Below are 18,501 nucleotides of genomic sequence, written 5' to 3' on the forward strand. Positions count from 1 at the left end.
GCCTGGATAAATAACTTTATAGATCATTTTCTAAGATGCCCATTATTATTAAGACATCACCACAATCAGCTCAGTCACTCAAACATTCCAGTATAAATAATAATCCTTTCCATACAACCATTTCCATTTTGAATACTTGGACAAACTGAGTGACGTTAATCCTTTAAAGGTGTTTTTGTATTTATGGTGAAATGTCTGTGTTTCTCTCTGTAATGTCTCTAAAAACTTAAATGAAAATGAAAACTTTAATTGGCCTGAGAAGAAACTACAAACGCAAGAAAAGGGTTCAGTTCGTTTCTGTTTGTGTAAAATCAGAGGGAAATGGTAGAAGCAGGGCTATTTCTGTAAGCACCCAGGCCAGCGTTAATGAAACTGGTTAACTAGAGTCTGTAAATAATGATGGAGATGATCTCAGTCGGTGGTGGATTAATGTGATGTGTCCTGATGGAAGGAAGCAGCCTACAGCAGTAGCAGCTAACTGACCAGGTCAGTAGAGGAGGCTGAAGACTGACCCGTTGCTCAGGTGCTGAATTAGCTGTTCTGATCTGACTCTCTCTTCTCCTCCTCAGGTCCTCTTGTCTCTCCAGATTTGCCAAATTATGAACACAAACCGCGGTGCTGCAGGCTAGTTTACTGAGCTAGCTAGCCAGCTAACGCTACACATCTCTGATCTAATACTGTTTATTACACGACGTATAGACCAATCGCGAGAGATCAGGGGGTCGAGGGACACAGGTGGGTCTTTCTACATACTGGATACACGTTCTAGTTCATCTCTTGCGCTAACGTTCCTGACCAGTCAAACTACCAGCTGGAAAATCTCCAGGTATTCCCGAAGGGCAGTCCAAGCCTGGAGGGGCCAAATAAAAAAAATAAAAATAAAAATTGGGGGTCTGGTCGCCGCAGGCCCCAGTGCGACTGCCCACCCTGCCCCCGTCTAGTTACGCCACTGAACAAGAGGAAGGCCTTCGTAACAAACCACTTGTTTATTTATTTACTAGCTTATTTACTTTAAAGACTTACCTTGGGTGAATTTGGAGTTTATGTCATCTATAGGAAGGTCATCACTTCCCCACGTGATCTCATCCTCGTCCAGCTGCCCTGAGGATGACTGCAGGAAACTGAGGAGAAAAATCGAGACCAGTTAAAGTCAGCATGACCGAGGAAATGTAACTCAGCACGATGCTAGTCAGCGCAGGCGTCTGTTAGCTGACGTAACAGATCTGCCGGTTGGCGTCTCCTCCGAGCGCGTTCAGCTGTACAGCGACGCTGCGTTAGCGGCAGTTTGTAAAGATGCGGTGGAGCTTCACAGAACTCAGAGGAAGCCTGTGTTTGCCTTCGCCCTCCTAGAGCTGCTGGTATCATGTGATTGGGAGAGTCTACTGACTAGTGGGTGGAGTAGGATACAACTGAACTGGGGGAAAATTGCCCCAATTTCAAAATGTACACATAATTACATGTTAAGATGTAAACAAAATCATTTAGAGTGGTTTGACTTACAGTCTGTTCACAGCGGTGGTGACAGGAACCATGTTCTAATGTAACAGGAACCATGTACGTTTCAGACTGACTGTTTCTGTCTCACCACCAGAGGTGGGCGATACAGCAAAAATATATTACTGTGATGCGTCAAGCAATCTTCACCATACAAAAGATATCTTGATATTTTCAGACATCTGATCACAACACCCATAGAAGTCCTGATGCTACGTTCACCTTCATCTAGAACAACACTCAATTATCAGAAGAGCAGCATCTGCAAACACTAATGAAGTAATGCTTCATCTCTGATTTCCACACCTGTCATTCTGTGGAATGTCCACATTCTGCTCCTGCCACTCCGCCTTCCTTGAGGTCTGGAGAAACACAGAAAACAAGGGTTTAAATACAAACTCATTACATATATAAACTCATTACATATATAAACTCATTACATACATAAACAATGCACATTTGTCTATGCTGACAACGCAAAGCAGTGCATGAATAACAATTTCCATTCAAACACTTCGCAAATTATAAGCGAATTTCTGGAAAGTCGGTAACAGAAAATGCAAACTGATCAGTGTTTCCATCGTCTATGATCATGGCCACATTGTCGAGACGGGGGTACAGCTGTGCTCCATTTAGATAATTTAATGAGGGGGATTCACCCAGAGGTCTTATACGGTTTGGCAGCCATTACTGGACTACTTTAACATGGAATTCCCTGCTAGAAACACTGAAATATAAAACCTGTTTCCAAAAAAAGCTGAGACGCTGTGCAAAGTGTAAATAAAAACAGAAAGGGCCCAAAGATCACGGCCAGAAAATACTGGTTTTTGGCCTCGTCCCTCACATACAGAGATTTCTCCAGATTCTCTGAGTCTTTTAATGATATTCTGTACCGTAGATGATGAAAAACAGAAGTTCTTTGCTATTTTACGTTGAGAAGCGTTATTCTTGAATTGTTGCACTATTTGATGGTGCAGTCTTTCACAGAGTGGTGAACCCCTCCCCATCTTTACTTCTGAAAGACTCCGCCTCTCTGAGATGCTCTTTTTCTGCCAATTAACCTAATTACTTGTTCCACCAGGTGTTTTTTTAGCATTACACAACTTAACCAGTCTTTTGTTCCCCCGTCCCAACTTTTTTGGAACGTGTTGTTGGCATCAAATTCAAAATGGGCAAATACCTTTCAACAAACAATACAATTTATCAGTTTCAACATTTCTAATGTTGTGTTTGTATTATTTTCAATTAAATATAGGATTTAAATGATTTGCACATAATCACATTCTGTTTTTATTTACATTTCACACAGCATCCCATCTTTCATGGAAACAGGGTTACAGGACTATGTTTCAATTAACTGACAATCTCTGAAATAATAACCTCTCATCTTCTTGTTATTTGTGGTCTTGTTGGTTGTATGCATTGTATGTTTTTAAAAAGCCAATAATAAATATTTGAAAAATACAAAATATTCGAATAATAAAATGTTGTAATAGTATCCTAAACCGAGATTAAAGATTAGGTAACTGTCTTGGCTTTCCTAAAACGCTTGTTTTGGCAGGGAGGAGCAGAGCTGTACCTCTGGAGAATCTTCAGGGAGAGAGGAACCATCACAGTCTGTGTCTTCAGACACATCAGCTTCCGGCTTCTTCTGCCTCTCCAGAGAACCATCATAGTCTAGAACACACAAACACAAAGAAATTACATCTGGCTTCCTCACCACAGAGCCCACAACCGTCATAATAAAATGTAGAAAAGAGTTCCTTCTGAGTGACCCACACATTAACACAGTTTAATTAGAAATAACAAGCAGTAGTTTACACGACGGCCCGACGGCGTCCAGAAAGTCCTTCTGCTGTTCAGCAGTGTTCAACTGACCGCAGCCTGTTTAATCTCCATAGAAAAGCACTGACCAATAGAATGGAGCTCTGGATCAGCTGCACATGACCCTAAGGTCTCCATGTCCAATGCCCAGCATGGGCTAGAGGGGTATAAAGCCCCCCAGCATTGGGCTGTGGAGCAGTGGAGCTGTGTTCTCTGGAGTGATGGAGCTCCATCCAATACCTTTGGGATGAGTGACCCAGAACTGACCATCCAACATCAGTACCTGACCTCACTAATGCTCAATCAGATCCTCACAGCAATGTTCAACATCTAGAAGCCTTCCCAGAAGAGTGGAGCTGTTACTGCAGCACAGACTCACTATTAACACCTTCATTTCAGAAGAAACTCTGGAGTCGACAGAGTTTTGGACTCACACTGTATTAGAAAATAGACTGATACACCATAACCTCCATGAGTACGTAGAACCTGGCTGTGGAAAAACTGTAAGCTCTAGTGGCCATAATGTAGAACATTACTAGAACCTTTTAAATGGACTGCATGGTGGTGTGGAAGTGAATTTGTACCTATAGGTGGGAGGGAAGGAGGACTTCTGGACTTGCGTGCCTCCGGTGAACTGCACAGTTTAGTCTTCACCCCACTGTCCTCACTCACATCTACAACACAGAACACAGGAGAACAAGAGGTTCTATCATTTCATTCATTCTGTTCATCCACTGATATGTTACAGTGCACACTTCACATCTGAATCAGATGAAGAACAGAGAACACGGACCCAACGTTCTCCAAACAAGAACTAACATTCTAATGTCTGCAGTTCATGTTCAGTAAAACAGCTGACAAGCCAAACAGTGTAAATGAAGCAAGAATAATCTAGAACTGTGTCAATGGGGGAGAAATCAGACCCCAGTGTGACTGGGGTGTTCTAGAGCACTGTGGGAAGCTCTTTACTTTACAGATCAGTAATCAGTGGGTAATGATATGGTTATTAATGATATGTTATATTATGGTAACAAGCTGTATTTACCTAAAAGTTGCAGTAACAACTTGGTTATAATACACAATCATTTTTATACGTTAATAATAATAACAGCCTGAAAATGACCGATCTGTCCTTCTCTGTCCCTATAAAACATTCTAGAACAGTGTCATTTTTTGTGGATGAGGGTGAACTCTGTAGAACAGGATGGGTTATAGGGTAAACAATTCTAGAACCGTGGGAATGGGGGTGAACATTATGAAGCAGAGTGAATGGAGGTGGAAACTCTACAACACTGTGAAAAGAAGGAGAACGTTCTAGAACCATGTGATGGAACATGGAACAGTATGATATTGTGGAGTAAACGCTCTGAGAACAGTTTAACTGTGGAGAAGAGTCTAGAACAGTATGATGGGGTGGGCACTGTAGAACAGCATGATTGGACTGAATATTCTAGAACAGTGTAATAGGGTCAACATTCCAGAACAGTCTGAGGGGAAACAGAACAGTGTGAATGGACTGAGAACACTCTAGAACCGTGTGTATTGAGAACAATCTAGAGAACGCTGGTTCTGTATACTCCAGGAAGAACTCCAGTAAATATATCTGTGTTGATTTTACTGTAAGCCTATCAGGGTCGCTATGAAAGGGGAGCCGAGATAAAGAAGCTACACTGTCACACCGCCCTGCGTCAGCGGGAGTGAGCTGACCACTTCAGTCAGTAATCATGTTTGTGAGTAACCGATGGTTCCCTGTTCTGAAGGAACCCCCAGAGGACAGGTTCAGCCGTCAGGGGTCAGAAGATCTGACGATACCTGTGTTGCCGTTGCAGGTGCTGGAGTTCGGGGGCAGGAAGCCAAGGTACGTGGTGGGTGTTTGGTCAGGAGGCCGAGACACCACGAGGTGAACGACTCCTTTAGTCTTTCGGATGGCGGCGACAGCTTTGGAGTGAGACACACCGGCCATCAGCTCGTTATTCACCTGGAATCACACACACACACACACACACACACACACACACACATACACACGCGCACAGTCTTCATCAGCACTGCACTGACAAAACAACACTGACTATAGACAAACAGACAGACAGTCAGTCAGAATATGGGGACAGACAGATATACAGATAGACAGTGTTCATCAGCACTGCACTGGCTTATACTGACAGAAAAACATTGATTATAGACAGACAGACAGACAACAGAGTCAGAATAGGGAGACAGACAGACAGATAGGGAGACAGACATACAGAGAACATATAGAGAGATAGTCTGACAGAGATGGACAGAAAATAGACAGACAGACAGGCGTCTATCCAGGGTACCTTCCACATGCCCCGCTCCATAATTACAACATGGAGAACATATGTATATCCCTCGTTATCCACTGTAACTGACCGCTCGTTACGCCCCCTTCGTTAAGGCTCATTACTTCATCTCCAGTTAACTGATCTGACTCACTTTGAGCAGACGATCTCCGACCTGCAGCGTCCCGTCAGCGTGCGCCGTGCCTCCCGGAGTGATGGACTTCACAAAGATCCCTCTCTCTCCACCAATCACGGAGAAGCCCAGGCCCCCTGCTGGCGGCTTCTCCAACTGCAGCTGGATCATCTGCTCCTGAGGACGCAGAGGAGCAGAGAGATCATCAAGGCCCAGTCGGCTCAGCCATCAACTCAACTCACACAACGGACTAGATTTACAGATCGAGTTCTGCTGAAGCTGCTAATTCTGAGCGCAGCTGCTGGTCTGAGCCCAAATGGGCATTCAGAATGAAGCAGAGTTAGACAGGTGCTCACCTCAGGGGGACAGACGGCCTCCAAATCAGGATCACTGCTATGGAGGAAACCTGAGAGAGAGAGAGAGAGAGAGAGAGAGAGAGAGAGAGAGAGAGCGCTTTATGGTCAAGGAAGGACCTGATATTCAAATGATGAGTTAGAAAGTCAACTGAGAGCTTCTGGAGGCCACATCAGCACAAGAACTGAGCGTCAGGATCTTCATGAAATGGGTTTCTATGGCTGAGCAGCTGCATCCAAGCCTAAGATCACTATGCGCAATGCCAAGTGTCGGCTGGAGTGATGTTAAGCACCGTCACTGGACTCTGGAGCAGTGGAAACGTGTTCTTTCCTGTTCCAGCATGACTGAGCCCCTGTGCACAAAGCAGCTCCATAAAGACATGGAGTGACCAGTTTGGTGAGGTGGAACTCCAGTGGCCCTCACAGAGCCCTGACCTCAACCCCACTGAACACCTTTGGGATGAACTGGAACAGAGATTGTGAGCCAGGCCCTCTCGTCCAGCATCAGTGTCTGACCTCACAAATGCTCTTTTCCCAGAAGAGTAGAGGCTGTTACAGCGACAAAGGGGGACCAACTCCGTATTAATGCCCATGGATTTGGAATGGGACGTCCAACATGCTCATATAGGTGTGATGGTGATATAGTTTGTATCAGTGAAGTCTAAATAACTCCAAAAGTTCATCAGTAAGGCTTTCCAGCCCAAACGTACAGAACACATACACAAAGGCAAAGCTAAGCTAGAAAGACTGCGAGGAGAGTTTCATTAACAGAAATGGAGAACGTGCTGCAACAGCGGCACCTCTGGAGGAAAAGCTCACCGTTCATACCGGACGAGGTGCCGTCTTTAGGGCCGAGGTTGTTGTTCAGGATGGAGATACTCTCGAGCTCAGGACACACCGGCTTCCCATCCCTGCAGCGAGAGAACGCGGGGTCAGCACACGGAAAAAGAGTCACCAAAGGGGGACAAAGGCCCCGATTACAGAAGGAACGCTGGTGTCAGTGAGTATTTAGTGTAGTGAGTATAAAGTGACCTGGTGGCCTTCAGGGTGAGCTCCCTCAGAGAGAGCTCCAGCAGCCTGCGGCTCTCGCTCAGCGTCAGGTCCTGAGTGGGAGCCCCGTTGATGTAGTGGATGAGGTCCAACTGTTTGAGGCTTCCCTCTGAAGCAGCCGTGGAGCCCGGCACAATGTCCTTCACATACAGCACCCCCAGATCACTGTCCCGACCTCCGTCCAGCACCAGACCTGCAACACACACACACGCGCACAAATAAACACATACATATATATATATATATATATATATTCTTTCTCAGTAAACGTACTATAATACATGCTCTTGCTTGTTGTCTCAGATCCTTCAATCTACTGTTCATGTAAAAGGCATGATAGTAAGCCTGATACTGAGTCTGACAGTGATCTGGTAGTGAGTCTGACAGTGGTCTGACAGTGGTCTGATAGTGGTCTGACAGTGGTCTGACAGTGGTCTGATAGTGAGTCTGATAGTGAGTCTGATAGTGGTCTGACAGTGGTCTGATAGTGAGTCTGATAGTGGTCTGTTAGTGATCTGATGGTGATAGTTTGATGGTGGTCTGACAGTGATCTGACAGTGGTCTGATAGTGGTCTGACAGTGGTCTGATAGTGGTCTTTGTGTTTGTCCAGCAGAGTGCAGCTCCTCCCTCAAACACACACACAAACCTGCCTATCAGATCTCTCACTCTCCCATCAACACAGCTGGTAAGAATTCTTCTTAACACTTGTTTGTTTATTTATTTGTTTATTTATACAAATGCACACTTTCTCTCCCCAGTTTAGTCGTGCCCAGTTTCTCCCTCTGTCACATGAGGCTACTAAGCTGGGGGGTGAGCGAGAGCTTCTTACTGTATTTTAAGAAACCCGGTTGGTACTCACTCAGCTGAAATCCACTTTTGAAAAAAGGAACACTTCTAATAAATTCAGCCTCTGTTTATGTTACCATAGCAATGACAGGTCAGTATGTGGATATAATTGCAGTAACGAGCTCATTTCACATGGAAATTAAACCTGTACGTCACTGCACTGCAGCAGCTAACTACGATAAACACCTGCGCAATGCAGTTTCACCTCAAACAGTCTCATAAGTCTCAAACTCCATAGATGGGTTTTATTGATTCTTAATCATTTTTTTGATGCAACTGGCAATAACGTTACTGCCACTTAATCTTAATCTAACTTTTAATTTCTAATCTGATTTTTAATTTGATGATTGTTTAAATCATGTTTTAAACATGTTCCTGACTCTGTACACACTTTGAATGACAGCCGTTTATGAAAGGTGCTGTATAAATAAACTCGTCTCGCCTAAAATGAAAACAAAACTCCCATCACCACATTAATGGGCTCACCCAGAGAATCGCTGGGACAATGGAAGGTGATGTCAGGCAGAAGGTGGGCCTCGATTGGTGGTTTTGGGGGTTCTAAGATACGCCCCACCACCAGATCCACCACTCTGGGTGCAGCTCGGACGAGGTTGACCACCTCAGTGTGACTCATACCGGACACGTCTGTGTTATTGACCTGCAGGAGGAGAGGAAGACGCTGTGAACATGACAGTCAGCAAATCATGAAACATCAGTACGAATGTTCCTCACACAACACAAAGACGGATAAGGACGTCACTGCTGAAGAGAACACCTGAAGGTTCTCTGCTCATGTTCTCTATAACTTCGATTCTCTAACGTTCTCTATAATAACTAATTTAATATTAACTTTATTTACATTTTACATGTAGACAGACGCAGAAGCGCTCTATAATGTAGATCAGATCAACCACGAGAATAAAACCACAGGACCCCCACAGAGCAGGTACTATTTGGGTGGTGGATCATTCTCAGCACTGCAGTAACACTGACGTGGTGGTGGTGTGTTAGTGTGTGTTGTGCTGGTCTGAGTGGATCAGACACAGCAGTGCTGCTGGAGTTTTTAAACACCTCAGTGTCACTGCTGGACTGAGAACCAGAAACATCCAGCCAACAGCGTCCAGAATGACCAACACAAACTGTGCAGCAGCAGATGAGCTACCGTCTCTGATTTTACATCTACAAGGTGGACCGACAAGGTAGGAGTGTCTAATAGAGTGGACAGTGAGTGGACACAGTGTTTAAAAACTCCAGCAGCACTGCTGTGTCTGATCCACTCAGACCAGCGCAACACACACTAACACACCACCACCACGTCAGTGTTACTGCAGTGCTGAGAATGATCCACCACCCAAATAGTACCTGCTCTGTGAGGGTCCATGGGGGTCCTGACCACTGAAGAACAGGGTAACGGAGTATGCAGTGAAACAGACGGACTACAGTCTGTAACTGTAGAGCTACAGAGTGAAACTCTACGGTCAGTGGAGCTGATAAGGTGGACAGTGTTATGGCTGAGGGGTGTGTTCTGATTAACTCCACTGTCGAGTGTTTACCATGATCATGCGGTCGCCGGGCCTCAGTCTGCCGTCTCCTTTAGCGGGGTCCTGGATGATGTCGTGGATGTAGCAGTTGTGGTCATTTCCTTTCGTCAGGGTGAACCCCAAACTTCCTTTATCTGATTTCACCAGAGACACGTTCAGCTCCACCTCCTACACCAATCAGACCATTCAACAATCAGACAACCGGCCAGTCATTCAAACTAAAGGGGCACATTTCACCACTTCACACTCCAAATCTCCCTCCTGGAACTCTCTCACAGAGGATATCAGGCAAGAGTAAGGCTCAGTCCCATCTCGCCCCTCGCCCTACCACTCAGCCCTCTGGTTTGTGTTCATGTCTAGGGGTAGGGTGTCCTGATTCTTGTTGAGATAGAGGGGTGGGGTGAAGTGCTGGGGCTACATGACCCTCCAAACGGAGAGTTATGAGAAAAACAGAAAAAACAGCGAGATGGAGAACAAGAGATCAAAGAAACACACAAATGTGAGAATTTTCACTGGTAAAATTACAATGACCATCATATTATCTTAGTTTAGTGTTGTTTCAGTGTATTTTGGTCCTTTTCTTCATAGCAAGCACAAAAATCACTAATAGTATGCTAATGTCTCGGTAGCTAGCAAGCTCTCCAGAACTTTCCCGTTCCACCTTAAATAGTCCAGCAGTTCTGACTCCTGAAGCGCCAGAATGTAACTGCTGCTCCATTTAAGGTGGAACAGGGAAAATTCGAACAATAATCTGGACTTCAGCTTCATATCACTGAAGAATTAGGGGTGGGTGATAATAAATAATTGCCCCCCTCTTTGAAGGCATATGATGCCCTAAATGTAACTAAAGCCCAGCAGTGAGGAGCTGAACTTTACCCTCCTCTGCTGTCACTGCAGACTGGCAGGGTCGCCTACAGAGCAGCGCTGGTAGCTGTTAATGAAGTGATGCTCTTTTTATTTGAGGGTCCCATTTCAGAGGGAAGATCTCAACCACTACCCTGTAACTCAGTTCCAAGGGGTTAGGGTGACCCTCAAAAACAAAAATAAGGAATGGGGCGGGGCCTTACTGTACAGGCCTTACTGTACAGGCCTTACTGTACAGGTCTGTGGTCGTACTCTAGTGTTGGTACTGTTACTCTTGTGAAATAATGACAAGTAAAAATACAAATTCGAAAAGAACAACTTTGAAGGAAAATTATGAGCTCAAACCCCCCCCCAAAAAAAACATGAAAAGTAGTAAAATCACCAAAACACAAACCTGCCAGATTTTTTTTTTAAATTAAATAAGAAAGTTCATCTTTCCACTAATGATTACCCACATGAGTCATGTGTGTCGTAAAAATTTGGACTTGAACTATGAAACTCAAGAAAAATATGTGGAAGATGGAAAATAAAATTTAATAACTTCAGAAAGTACCTATTTATATAAGTTATAAGGAGCGTTTTAGCTCAGACTAACCCTGAATGAGACACAGCCAATCAGAACAGAGCTCATTTACATAAACCAGTCTTAAAGGCACAGTAATGAAAACCGCCTGAATAAAGAGAGGTTGGAAAACAGTCATTATAGAATGAAATGTTTTTGTTTTGATAAATTAAGTTCAAGAAAAGTTTAAGATATGGACTCTAAGGACTGATTTAGCTATAGAACTGCAGTGGAACGTCTTAGTAAAGGACAGGAACCGAAGTGCGCACTGTTCTTCTCTTTACACACACTGCAGGAATGAAAGTATTATCATCTGAAAATACTCATCAAAGTGCAACTTTATTCAAATGAGCTGAGTGTGAGGGTGTATCTCGCAGGCTTACGGGCAGAAAGTCGTCCATCTCTTGGCTCTGGTCAGAGAGGGTGAGGTTGACGGGGTTAGGCAGTGGAGGGGGCAGGGGGTCCGGACTGGGGTTCAGACCCGCCCCACCGGACAGCGCCACCGCCGACTTCAGCTCAGAGAGAAGAGGGGACAAAGAGGGAGGCCTGGAAGATGATAGAGAGGAGAGAGAAGAGAGTTTAGACATTTAAAATGCCTTCGACACAAAAGCTCAGCATTTCAGGAAAGATAAATCCATTAAAAAAGCCTCTGAGCTTTGCATCTATTTTTACATCAAAACCACAACATGAGCACAATTTAAAAAAGATTATAGCCTACATTAACAGAAACGCTGCCTTATGTTTTAAGGGAAAATTCAGCCTCATAACTCAGAGCTCGTGAACCGCCCGTGGTGGACTGACCGTTTGCCGACGTCTGTCCTGCTAGCAGACTGGCTGGGGGAGAAGTAGGCCGAGCGGACGGAGTCGTCCAGCTCACAGGGTGTCTCGTACTGCCCGGGTCTGCCCAGGGCCAGGTTGGCGCTGGGGGTTTGGTAGACGCTCCGGTCCCAGCTCTGGCTGTCCTGCTCCAGTCTGGCAGGGCTGAAGGCCTCCTCCACCTCCTCATCATCAGTACTGTCGCTGTAGCTGTCCCTGCGGCTGGGCGACTTCATCAGCAGCCTCTCCAGAACCTGCTCCACAGGGCCCAGCGGCCTCTCCGCCTGCGGAGGAGAAGGCGGTCTGGGGGCAGGCTTTGGCTTCGGCTTCGGCGGGGGCTCCTTCCGCGGAGACACAACGGGAGTCTGAGGAGAACACACACATCAGTTAGTCTGAATAGAGGGGTAAAAATGCACACTAAAAAATATGATTAAACCAGGCTAAATCAAGTCAATACATTAAATCATCATCAATCAAATCTAGTACTTCTCATTATGAGTAAGTTTATGGAATATAATTAATTAATAGATCAGTTTTTTTACATGAGCAGCTTTATCTAGTAAAATTGTCTGTTTTTTTATGGTTGATGGCTTCGCTTGCTTCAAAAAAGAGAGAAGAAAAAGGTTTAATCATTTAGCAGAGCCAAGAAAATAACCAAGGACCCTTACAATCCTGGTCACCAACTGTTCGATCAGTACAGGTGCATTACAAGCCAGACAAACAGACTTAAGTGTAGTTTCTTTGTAGTGTAGCCATCAGAACCTAAATTCCATACTTACTAAGTTCTAAGAGCAGCAATACTGGAATAAGCACATAAGATTTGAAGACTAACGCCACCTGCTGAGCTCAGTTCATTAGTAAAAAGCACTTTTTAAATTTAATTTACTTATTTATTATTATTATTATTAGATTTTTTATAATTTTATATTATTGTTACATTTTAGTGCAGTATTGTACTAAATTATTGTAACTTATTGTTTGTATTGTAACTTGTTTGTCTGTTTTGGTGTGTTTCTGTCTGTTTCTGTTTGCACTGATGAGGAGCAGTACTCTTAATTTTGTTGTATATTTTATATAATGACAATAAAGCCATTCTACTCTATTCTGTTAATATTCTTACTGCAATTTTATAATGACACATAATGAATATATTGATTAGATCTATTTCACTTGCCAAGAGTGATTATGATTACTGGATCAAGAATTGTTCAATGAAGTATTAGATAATTATTTTATTGGCCATAATAAAACTTGCAGGCTTTTTAAACAAAAATAAACAAAGCTTGATTTATTGTTTTATTTTCTGTTTCTAAACTAAAATCTAACATCAGATTTTAGTTTAGAAACATCATAAACTGAATTCTGTATTAATTCACCAATTTATGAGACTCCACTGCGCTGTTCACACAATGAAGTATAAATCATAGAAGATAAGAACTCTCTGGGAGTAACTCCACCTGAGCCCTGCTAACGTATTAGATTCATATTAATCATAAGTCCGGTGTGTAAATATGTTTCTCAGGCTTACCTGGTTGGAGGAATCTATCTTGGGAAGGACTCCAGTTTCAGGCCTGCACAGCAGCAGGGTGACCTCCTGACCTGTCCCTCTCAGCGCTGAGATCACCTCCTACAAAGCAAACGAGCGTCTGTCAGGTACTTCAAACCACAGAGGCCCCTGACGAGGCCATCCTCACCCTCTACAGCCTCCAACCCTGGTCCTGGAGAGCTTCCTTCCAGCTGCCCCGCCCCTCAATTAACTCTAATACACCTGATCAGCCTCTTCCCAAGTCCCTGATTGGCTGGAGCAAGATGGATCTACCTCAGCAGGAAGGTAACTCTCCAGGACCAGGGTTGGAGATCACTGCTCCACACCTCCTACAGCGACGCTGCTCAGCTCTCAGGCCTCCATCAGCCCCAAACTAACACACTGACTGAAACACTCAGGAGCTCCGGAAAGCCTGATAAACGGGATTGGGAGTTCTAGATTAGAGCTGGAACTAAACTCGGAGAACATCTCCAGGAACAGGTCTGATCAGCCCTGCTCAAAATAATCCGCACTGACCGTAATTCAGTCACGTTTACAGCATTTTAGCAGAAGCTCAACTAATTGCTCAGAGATTTGGAACCTCGTCATATTAACAATAGTTATTTATTTAAAAATTTGAACAGTGTATACTTTAGATGCTTTATTTAATATTTCAATTTTTGATGAAAAAATATTCTATGATAAATAATATTCTGTAATTATCAAATCTTATATATAAGAAATATGTCGCATTCTGGATGTTCATTGTTATTAACTAATACTTTACTATTTATTTGCAAAATAATGGCTTTACAGTCATATGCAACAATTGTTTTTTTTTTTTTTATTTTGTTCATTTTAGAAGTTAAAACATCCTCTACAAAGAAGATACAAAAATTTGGCATTTTTCTGGTGATTTTAGTGCACAATTTAATTGATTTGCTCAGTTTGGGGAGTTTAAAATAAAACAATATAAAATGTGCCTTAACTTTTGCACAGGCCAGGTTTAAACAGTAATTGTGTGTTAAAATGCAGAAGTGTGTTCTCTATAGAGGATATTTCATATAAAAAAACTTCTAGGGCCAAAATTTTGCATACATTAGTATGTAAATGAAAAAAGGCAGTATGTATGTATGTGGCTAAGATAAAACCAGCACACTTAACGATGCTACAGGCTTTTATAACGCTATGAAGAGGAAATACAGCAGGAACCACACATTCGTCTTCCTCTGAGCAGAGACAAATTACAGTAAGGGTACTGGCTTGATGCTGGTCAGCGTCTGTTTTAATTGGCTGTTAGCGTCATTAACTGAGAGTGACGCACATGCTGAGAGAGCCCTTTGAGTGACGTCTGATTGACACGCAGGATGACGTCTCCCACTTCGATCAGGCCGCTCTCGGCAGCTGGTTGCCCCGGAAACAGCTTCTTGACCCGAACCATGCTGGTGCTGGGCGGTTCTTCTGGAACGTTCTCCTCCCGGCTGAAGCTGAACCCGAGGCCAGAGGAGTTCTTCAGCAAACTCACCTCAAACACGTTATCTGAGGAGAAGCACACAAAAAACACCCTCACAGAACGAACAGGACTAAAGCTGCAACCAATACTGGACAAATTCAACAATGCTGATGATTCAATAAACAGGCATACGATCCACACAGTCACTCTGACAGACTGTAATACACTACAGGAAGTGTAGGGGGCGATATGGCTTCTACTGTTTCATTTAAAAAGCTCTATAATGTTCATATGATCCACACAGTCACTCTGACAGACTGTAATACACTACAGGAAGTGTAGGGGGCGATATGGCTTCTACTGTTTCATTTAAAAAGCCTCTATAATGTTCATATGATCCACACAGTCACTCTGACAGACTGTAATACACTACAGGAAGTGTAGGGGGCGATATGGCTTCTACTGTTTCATTTAAAAAGCCTCTATAATGTTCATATGATCCACACAGTCACTCTGACAGACTGTAATACACTACAGGAAGTGTAGGGGGCGATATGGCTTCTACTGTTTCATTTAAAAAGCTCTATAATGTTCATATGATCCACACAGTCACTCTGACAGACTGTAATACACTACAGGAAGTGTAGGGGGCGATATGGCTTCTACTGTTTCATTTAAAAAGCCTCTATAATGTTCATATGATCCACACAGTCACTCTGACAGACTGTAATACACTACAGGAAGTGTAGGGGGCGATATGGCTTCTACTGTTTCATTTAAAAAGCTCTATGATGTTCATATGATCCACACAGTCACTCTGACAGACTGTAATACACTACAGGAAGTGTAGGGGGCGATATGGCTTCTACTGTTTCATTTAAAAAGCTCTATGATGTTCATATGATCCACACAGTCACTCTGACAGACTGTAATACACTACAGGAAGTGTAGGGGGCGATATGGCTTCTACTGTTTCATTTAAAAAGCTCTATGATGTTCATATGATCCACACAGTCACTCTGACAGACTGTAATACACTACAGGAAGTGTAGGGGGCGATATGGCTTCTACTGTTTCATTTAAAAAGCTCTATGATGTTCATATGATCCACACAGTCACTCTGACAGACTGTAATACACTACAGGAAGTGTAGGGGGCGATATGGCAGTGTCTTATCAAACAACATAATGCATTCTTGCAAAATACAACCTTATAACTGTATTTTTACAGTAGTAACACATTCAGTGTAAACTGAGCAAAGTATCAGTGCATATTTGTGATCTCTCTCACAAAACGATGCCACACGCCCACCTGGAGTGATGAAGCTGTATTCTTGCTGGCGTTTGTTCGCTGCACTGGACTCGTCCAGAGGAGCTGCAGGTTTGGGCTCTCTGAGGTTTGAAGTGCCCTGAGGGGTCAGAGGGGCATGCACGCTCTCCGCCAGCAGCTGCCCTCTCTCCAGCACCAGCTGCACCACCTAAAAGAGAGAGAGACATTTTATCACGGCTTTCCCATGATGAAGCGACACGCTGACGATGCTGAAAAACAACAACAGAATAATTTCAAGTGGAAAAGCAGAGTTTTCACACAAAGCAGGGGTTTTTATTGGACCAATACGGGAATCATGGGCTGATGCTGAGATCCACGTCTATAGCTGCTGATGCTGATATATACGAAATTATAAAATTCAAAAATCCTTGTTTGTAGAAGGTCATAAATGCAGTAAAATGTATAGAATGCAGATATTTTAGTGCAGTAACTCAGTGTCACCTAAACGCTCTGCTCTTCTGGGGATCAATAAACATATCAGTACATTACAGTCTGAAATACTGGTTAAATCTAAACATCTGTCTGCTGCTGATTTTTTTTTGTTAAGCAAATATCTGCCAATACTGATATGATTCCGATATGACTGTACAGCCGTTGTAGAAAGGATAAGTAATATTCTGTAATTTATATATATTTATAAACATTTATCAAGTTTCCTGGCTTGAGATATGATCAACATATATATGAGAAATATGATCCATTCTAGATGTTCATTTTATTAATAATTTTATACATTTGCAAAATAATGGCTTTATAGTCATTTGCAATTTGTAAAATTATTTTGCTGATTTTCTAAGTAAAAATAAATGAACTGATCCTTTACAGAGAAGACAAAACTTCATGTTACATTACAGTTAGGGGTGGGTCATAATTGTAAAAATATTATATCACAATACTTAGACATTTTCAGGATTCACAATATTTCAACATGTGGATAAAATGCACTAATAGTGGCAGATTTAAAAACTCTTATTATACAAACATTGCTCCACTAATTCCTATTAAACAGAACTCATTATGTTCTCTTTGTAATGAAACATGCAGTTAGTCAGTTTTCTTTATGTAACGACGATATACACGATATGTTCAGAAAAGCGTATTGTTTATCAAAATATCAGTAAATATCGTTATATTGCCCACCTCTAACTAAGAAATGAAGTGTCAAGCTACAGATCAGATTTTTTTGCCTTCATGTGGCACAGACTGTGTGATCACACATCTCAGATATTTTACTTTTTTTTCTTTTCAACTAAGAGACATGCTTTTTTCTCTGGGATGTGGCCGTGCAACCATGCTGAGAAGTACAGCAAACTGAGTATTTACATTTTTTTAAAGAATATTTGTGCAGGACAGGAGACTGTTCACATTGCTGACAGATTCAGGGTTGCTGCACAATGTTTAAAATGAAAATTATACCCATTTATACTGCTAGCAATGTCCATAATATACTAAGAAAAGTGAACTGTGATGGCATTTATGATGACATACTGTCATATTGCACATATAAACGTCATAATCCTGTCAAGGCAGAACAAAAGACTAACATTGAGCTCTAAGGCTTGTAATGTGTGAGTTTAGTCGAAGAGAAGGTTTCCTCACCTGCCCTGTGTCCCTCAGAGTGTCCACAGCTTGCTTATGAGTGGCTCCCTCCAGACTCTTTCCGTTCACAGCCACCACACGGTCCCCTGGGAACAGATCAATATGATATTTATATATATTTAAGGGTAGCTTCTACTGTTTCATTTAAAAAGCTCTATAATGTTCATATGATCCACACAGTCACTCTGACAGACTGTAATACACTACAGGAAGTGTAGGGGGCGATATGGCTTCTACTGTTTCATTTAAAAAGCTCTATAATGTTCATATGATCCACACAGTCACTCTGACAGACTGTAATACACTACAGGAAGTGTAGGGGGCGATATGGCTTCTACTGTTTCATTTAAAAAGCCTCTATAATGTTCATATGATCCACACAGTCACTCTGACAGACTGTAATACACTACAGGAAGTGTAGGGGGCGATATGGCTTCTACTGTTTCATTTAAAAAGCTTCTATGATGTTCATATGATCCACACAGTCATTCTGACAGACTAAGTCAGCTGTAAAGCTAATCTGGGCCGATGTGAGTGAGTTTCTTTTACCCCTCTTGATCCTTCCGTCCAGCTCGGCTGCTCCTTTAGGGAGGACTGCTTTGACGTATATCCCACCGTGCCTCACTGTCGTGTTGGAGCCGCCCTGCACCATGCAACACAACAGTTAGTACACAGCAGGACGCCAATATGGGGGAATATGGGAGAATTATGGGTATTCCTAACAGTGTCCTCTAACCTGAGTTTTGCTAGTGTTTTTGCCTGTTTGGTCACTGGGGCTTGTTCTGAGCAGTTTTTAGTATGCGTG

The 18,501-nt window shown here is 42.9% G+C and overlaps 1 protein-coding gene across 1 annotated transcript in view; it reads right to left on the reverse strand.

Annotated features, from left to right (window-relative positions):
- ptpn13 (protein tyrosine phosphatase non-receptor type 13) overlaps window positions 1–18,501 on the reverse strand; it is a 147,444-nt gene that overhangs the window by 5,519 nt on the left and 123,424 nt on the right. The window contains 18 exon segments of the mRNA XM_036587727.1: window positions 1,024–1,121; window positions 1,801–1,856; window positions 3,074–3,171; window positions 3,903–3,992; window positions 5,131–5,296; window positions 5,779–5,934; window positions 6,114–6,163; window positions 6,930–7,021; window positions 7,143–7,353; window positions 8,494–8,665; window positions 9,561–9,716; window positions 11,358–11,520; window positions 11,776–12,155; window positions 13,319–13,417; window positions 14,640–14,854; window positions 16,080–16,245; window positions 17,697–17,782; window positions 18,246–18,339. Of these exon segments, the coding sequence (XP_036443620.1) occupies window positions 1,024–1,121; window positions 1,801–1,856; window positions 3,074–3,171; window positions 3,903–3,992; window positions 5,131–5,296; window positions 5,779–5,934; window positions 6,114–6,163; window positions 6,930–7,021; window positions 7,143–7,353; window positions 8,494–8,665; window positions 9,561–9,716; window positions 11,358–11,520; window positions 11,776–12,155; window positions 13,319–13,417; window positions 14,640–14,854; window positions 16,080–16,245; window positions 17,697–17,782; window positions 18,246–18,339 (2,548 nt within the window).

Source organism: Colossoma macropomum, unplaced genomic scaffold, assembly GCF_904425465.1.
Source record: "Colossoma macropomum unplaced genomic scaffold, Colossoma_macropomum, whole genome shotgun sequence".
NCBI lineage: Eukaryota > Metazoa > Chordata > Actinopteri > Characiformes > Serrasalmidae > Colossoma > Colossoma macropomum.